This window comes from Acyrthosiphon pisum, chromosome X, assembly GCF_005508785.2.
Source record: "Acyrthosiphon pisum isolate AL4f chromosome X, pea_aphid_22Mar2018_4r6ur, whole genome shotgun sequence".
NCBI lineage: Eukaryota > Metazoa > Arthropoda > Insecta > Hemiptera > Aphididae > Acyrthosiphon > Acyrthosiphon pisum.
Genome location: NC_042493.1, coordinates 23,382,418 through 23,388,744, shown reverse-complemented (window position 1 = coordinate 23,388,744; position 6,327 = coordinate 23,382,418). Strand labels below are relative to the sequence as shown.

Sequence of the window (6,327 nt, the reverse complement as noted above, 5' to 3'; positions counted from 1 at the left end):
TTGCCATAAATACCCATAACTATGACATATCTATCTTATTTTAATTTATTGATCATTATATTATTACTTAAATATCTTTATAAATCAATACTAATTGTTGTTTATTAAAATGAAAAAATAATACCGTCAATATAATGCTATTAGTAATTAGTAATCACAATAACGAGGATGAACAATTACAATGAGATATAAGAATACTTTAGTTTGTATAGAAACCAAGAAAATAAAAATTGTAATTATTAACATTAATTAATATTATTTTATCACTAATTAAACTATTTGAAAATTCTACATATTGTGTGATTTTAATATAAACGTATATATTTCAGGAAAAACGCATGATGTTATTGGTGAAGCTATTCTAAGTGAATTAATATCGTCTAGGCCTAAAACACCACCACCTACTACAACACCAACAGTGACTGACCCATTTTGCGCCTATTTGATGGATACAATGAAGGATTTACCGAATAGCATAAAAACTCAATTGCAAGAGGATATATTAGCATTGGTGTTTGCTGAAAAAAAAAAGCACCGTTCAAAAGATTAGTACAAATTTTATTTTTGATATATGTCTCTTCATCTTCTTTTATAACTGTCTTTGTTGGTACTCTAAAGCTCCTGCATGGTTAACATACATTTTTAATTTGTCTCTTATTTCTTTGGCATTTGAACTATAGTGATTTGAACCTGCACGGTTTATTGGGACTAACCCTTGTAGTTCATCTGTTTGCATGTTGCTTGCACTGCATGATATGTTTGGGTTGTACATGCTTATACCTGTTTAGAATAAAAACAAAATTACTTCAACAGATTTAGTTACTTATAGCAGAAATATAATGTACATCATTATATTTATATTATTGTTTACAATTATGATATAATTCAAACATTATGTACACATTAATCAAAATATAAATTAACCATCCATATTCCATAATATTTACCTGCATCTGTTTCCAACTTTTTTATAAAGTTGTGTAAAACAATTGTTGCTTTTGTTATATTAATTATTGTTTTTTCTGAAGCTATTATTGGCTTTCTGAAAATCCTAAATCTTGATGCCAGTATGCCAAAAGCATTTTCAATCGTTCGTCGTGCTCTGCTTAACCTTAATATTTTTTTGTTTGGAATATTTTACTGGTATAATTTTAATATTTAAAAAGTAGTAATTTATGTTAAGAATATACCACCACATCTATATTATGTGTCTCAAAAAACATACTACATAGAAAATTTGCATTCAGTAGATAATAATATCTACTGACATAAAATCTTTAATATTTCTCTAAAATACTACTCAATTGAAGCTAAAAAAACACAAAATTGGTTCTGTTAAATGCAAATTTGTGGGTGTGGTGTATTCTTATAGTAAATTTACCTATAGTTGAAAATTTCTTCATCTTTTGGCATAGTAGATCTTCCACGACCAGGATATGGCCTCATCAAGTATTTGGTTAGTGGAAATGCCTCATCTCCTACTATAAAGTATGGTATTGGTCCATTCACGCCATCAATATCCACGGGTTCAGGTAAGTGTATTGTTTTATTGGCAAAAGCTTTACCAATATTACTACTCCTGAAAACCCCTCCATCGCTGCATCTTCCCAGAGCCCCAATATCAACCAACAAAAAATTATAATTGGCATCACACATAGCCAACAAAACTGTACTATGCGTACCCTTATAGTTGAAATGGGTAGAACCATCATTTGAAAAAGCCTGAAATATATGGTAAGTATCTGGTAAGTATTTGGTAAGTATCTTTAGGTAGGATAAGAAACTAAATTAAAATAATAATAATTCACTTGATGAACAATATGTTTTCCATCAATCGCTGCAACACAATGTGGTAAATTCCACTTGTCTTCAAATTCTCTAGCTGTTTTTTTCCAATTAAAGATAGATGGAGTTAATAAAACCTTTAAATATTTAATGTTATTTAGTATGTTGCTTAGGTATATATTTTTTGATCATGACTCAATAGTTTTTTGATCATAGAGTTTACATAAAATAATAAAGGTACAATTGCCTGTAGATTTTCAAATAATATTCCTACCTTTTTCTCAAGAACCTGCCAAAGGACTAAACAACATTCACAAATCAACTTTGATATTGTTGAATGACCCATACGGAAAGAGTACACCAAAGACATCATACTATCTCCTGAAGCCAAGTATCTAAATAGGCATATTATTTATAAATAAATAATTTTTATTTACACGGAAAAGATAAATATAATAAATAAATAAAAATAAAAGTATTATGAAATTCATACATACCTCAATGTACATGATAATATTTCACCAACAACTAAAGTATCCTTTCTAAAATTTGGAAATCTTGATACATAAGGACCAACTAAACAAACAAGCTCTTCAAATGTTGTTGAGCTCATTCGGATAAAATTGTGGTACAGAGCTGAGTTGCTGAGTTGTTGCTCAAACACTAAATTGCTGTAGTCGCCATAAAAAGGACGATCTTGCAGTATCGGTCGCACATGCCATCTTCTTTCAGCACTAGATTATATATTTTTAACAGTTGGCTAGATTAAAAACTTTGAATATTCTTATAAACTATTTTGTTACATAAATTATATTCTAATTGATGATGATAACATACAAAAATATTTAAATATTTTTCAATTTACTAGGTACACACATTGGTGTTTATAAAAATAATCATATCATGGGCCAATATTATATTTCGTTCAAAGAATAAAATTAATGTTCATGACTTATAATATGTCTTGTCACTAATTTAAAACTATTTTTATTGATTGGAAAAAAATATTTTTTTAATGAATAAAAAATACAAATAAAAATATTCAGAATACGTATTTGAAAAAAGTATTTAAAATAGATTCGAATACAAAAAAAGTATTCGAATACTTTACAAGACTGCCCCCTAACTACGCCTATGCCCCCCACAGGTTTATTTTTGCTATAGAAAACTGTCAAAGCCCAAAAGTAACAGTTCAATTAATAAGTGTATGGTGTGTCCCCTGAAATCAGATGTATTTTAGGACCTGGACTATATTTTTTTATTTTTAGAGCATTTTTTCGTGTTTTTTTTTAAGTCAAATTACATTGATGCTGACAACTATTAAAAGATGCATTCTCATTAAACTTACGTTTTTTTTATTTGGTTTCTATGCCACACATATAGCAATACAACTTTTCTTCTATATAATGCCATTTCATGGTTATATAATTCATTTTGACGTTTCATTTTCAATCACTTACGTATTTTTAAATACGTCTTTAAAATGATTTTTATAATATAAATTAATATACGATAGTTCTGAAAAGGACCGTTTTATAATATAATAAAAAAAAAATTATTATACACAATTATACGTGATCCTTCGTAATGAAAAATTTACTAATTAGCACAAGGTTAAAACAGTAATCGTCACGTACAATTTTAATCAGTAATAACGACAGTCATGAATTATATTTACTAATACCAAGTCGATTTATTTACTTTTTTAAAAAGACCGGGCTCTATGGAAAACCAGATACCAAGGTAAACAATATGGTGGTAACCAAAGTTACCATAGTTACCACGCCCACTTCACAAATCGCACGACACGACACACGACGTAGCTGTGAATGCGCCTTAAGACTTTAAGTTTACCTTAAGTTTACTTTAAGTCTATGGGTACAATATCTTTTGCAGTGATCACAGATCATAGCTACATAATATTATAGTATACATAGCACTCTTGATCGCGGGCATAGATAAGTATATTATAATCGCGGGAATAGTTGATAATATCATGGAATAATCTGAGTATTAAATTTATTCCGCCATGGTTGCCCCCAACAGTTTGTATCTCTCTCGTCAATGTCGGTTTCATGATTTCTCTCTCTAAGCGCAGTCCATTTATTAATATGTCTATGGTTGCCGATTGACCAAACGTACGACCACCGCCAGACAGACTACAAGAGCCCACCATCGTTCGACATCACTCCAGTCACTCCATCAGCATACCGCCGTCAGAGCCAAGTCACTGCTGATCCCACCAGTTAAGCCTTTCACGCCGGTAATAATATTTTACCGTGCCACTGATCGCGCCGTTGTCCGTGGATGCACGCCGCCACACGAGCCGAGCCAGCCTTCACGAAAACCCGAGATACAACCGTGAGTTCTATGTTCTCGTATTCCCCCCCCCCCCCATACTTTATGTAAACCCTGAATAAACTATTTTAAATGTACATTCATAAGAGTATAATATATAGTTATTAAAGAAACACTGTACAAAAATTATCCAATTTTGTTTGTATAAAATCAATACGTATGGAAATATAAACGTTAAGTAAATATCAATACAAAAACCAAGCGTTGAATTTTCATTACAATATAAAGAAATTATATTTACCTAAATCTCATTTGCAATACACTGCTACAACGTTCAATAATATACCTAACTTTGCAAAAAGAATCGTTGTGAGCTGCTTCTGGTATATTGGGTTCGAGTCTCAAAAATGGAGTCATCATCCACGGTCTTAATGTGCCAAAATGCCATACCGAAAAATTCTGTAAATAGGCTTTAATTAATTAATTACTTAATCTAATTTTTTTTTAAGTGTCATTGTGCGTATAAAATGTAAGTATATAAAACATTTGTGCTCTGATGTACCTATTTTTAACAATTTTAAATACCTAGCTCAGAATCTAAAACATGTAGGTAGCTAATACAGGTATCGTAGATAAATTAATGTAAAACAAAATGTTAATTGTTTTAGCATGCCTATTTACCTAATTGCATATACGAAGAATGACCATTCCTATGTAAGATTTCCATTATGTTTTTAACATTGCTTTGATTCCATATGTGATAATCGTGACTTGAAGCCTAGATATTTGGCACAGACGTTTAAAATTCGTAATTTAACGTCACATATCTAAAATATTTTAGTATTCAAAATATTATTCATTATTATAATATAGTAAATTACTATTATTGATATTATTAATTTAAATCAAATATTACCTATATGGATTTAAAAAAAATATTGATTATAATAATTTGTAAAAAAAAACTTACGAGTTGAGTGTTGATTGAATGTTAACCTTTCCTATATTAAATATGTTCGGAATATGTTCCATAAATAATGCCATATAGAAAACATCCACCAATTACAAACTACGTATCTTAATGAACTATTTAAAACATTATGCATTTCACCATATTTTATAAATGTTGTAACATTATTAGCAAGAATACTAGTAGCCAAACCTCACAGCGCGGATGTGGAGCGTTTAATAATTGCCAGTAATTTTGTGCGAATTCAATCCGTTCTTCCTCCATTAGAAAATCAACATCAGTTGTGTATAATATGTACTGTGGAAGAAAGAACACACGCCTTAATACCCTGTGGCCATAAAATAATATGTGATTAAAGTTTGTGTAAATCGTTTGGAACCTAAGCGTTGTCCCCTTTGCAACAACTATTTCACTGGCTCTTTGCGGATTTTTTGAACAAGTTTTATCATGAAAACCCTTTTTTTTTACAATTTTGTTTTTAAGACGACACTTTAAAGCTGATACCAAATGTTTAGATATTTGTATCTAATATGATGGTCGATTAGTACACTGCGGACCGCGTTTGATATCCAAACAAATATTGTACATTTTTTTCATCATCTACATCAAATATTATTCTTCGTGAGCAACATAAAATATTTTTAATTGGTAGTGATTGCAACCAAATTATTGGTAGTAAATTACCGTCAAAAAGACAGGCATTACGTGTACTTTTTTTTAATATGCGTAAAGTAAAACTCAACCTACACGAAAGCGCAAAACTTGTTATCCAAGAAATAGTTGTATTTTAGCAAAAAGCTCGCATACCCGTTAGACAAGAATACAATAACATTAAGAAGCTGGAATCGTTATACGAAGAATGGAGAACTTTACAATGTAACATGCATTGAGTACAACCGAAGTAAATAAGAAAAACAAGAATGTTTTGTGAATGAGTTGGATGACCTTTTTGATATTGCACATATGGATGCATTGGATATTATTAAAATAGAAATAGATCGACAATTTTTACTCTCTCAAAGAGAAAAAGACAGAATTGGTTGTATGCTTGGTAGAGATAAAAATTTACAGAAAACTGAAGAAAGAGTAATCACTCAGTTGGAAGCAGTTACAAAACGAAAAAAGCGAGCTTATACAGATATTGAACTATCAAGTAAGTTTGTACTTTTCTATCAAACCATTTAAAATTATTGTAAGAATTTAATTTCTTTTAGGACGTACTGTTGACAGCGAAGTAGTTTGTTCTCCAAGTTCTAATAGCGATTCTGAATCAG

The 6,327-nt window shown here is 30.1% G+C and overlaps 2 protein-coding genes across 3 annotated transcripts in view; one reads left to right on the top strand and one right to left on the bottom strand.

Moving 5' to 3' along the window:
• The window catches only part of LOC100571610, a 1,903-nt gene extending 1,322 nt beyond the window's left edge, over positions 1-581 (top strand). The window contains exon 5 of the mRNA XM_003240901.4: positions 330-581. Coding sequence (XP_003240949.1) covers positions 330-550 — 221 coding nt within the window. The 3' untranslated portion in view covers positions 551-581. The remainder of the gene's footprint in view (positions 1-329) is intronic.
• On the bottom strand, positions 538-2,582 carry LOC100570252 (protein ALP1-like). 2 transcript variants are annotated; one of them, XM_016809680.2, is made up of 6 exons: positions 2,283-2,582; positions 2,060-2,180; positions 1,809-1,922; positions 1,382-1,722; positions 948-1,111; positions 538-780 (listed from the first exon to the last, which is right to left on the bottom strand). In XM_016809680.2, exons 1-6 carry the CDS (start codon positions 2,396-2,398, stop codon positions 590-592), a joined length of 1,047 nt encoding a protein of 348 aa, XP_016665169.1. In that variant the 5' UTR covers positions 2,399-2,582; the 3' UTR covers positions 538-589. The 2 variants fall into 2 exon arrangements, with proteins under 2 accessions (XP_016665169.1, XP_029340914.1); XM_029485054.1 differs by lacking the exon at positions 538-780 and having other exon boundaries at positions 1,006-1,310.
• Between the last annotated feature and the right edge of the window lie 3,745 nt (positions 2,583-6,327).

What these genes read in the sequence shown, in the direction of transcription:
- LOC100570252 (XM_016809680.2), bottom strand. Translation starts at nt 2,398, where the DNA reads ATGAGCTCAACAACATTTGAAGAGCTTGTTTGTTTAGTTGGTCCTTAT. An exon ending in GAAAACATATTGTTCATCAA is followed by an intron (nt 1,723 to 1,808) that starts GTGAATTATTAT and finishes CATATATTTCAG; the next exon opens with GCTTTTTCAAATGATGGTTC. An exon ending in AAAGTTGGAAACAGATGCAG is followed by an intron (nt 781 to 947) that starts GTAAATATTATG and finishes TATTCTAAACAG; the next exon opens with GTATAAGCATGTACAACCCA.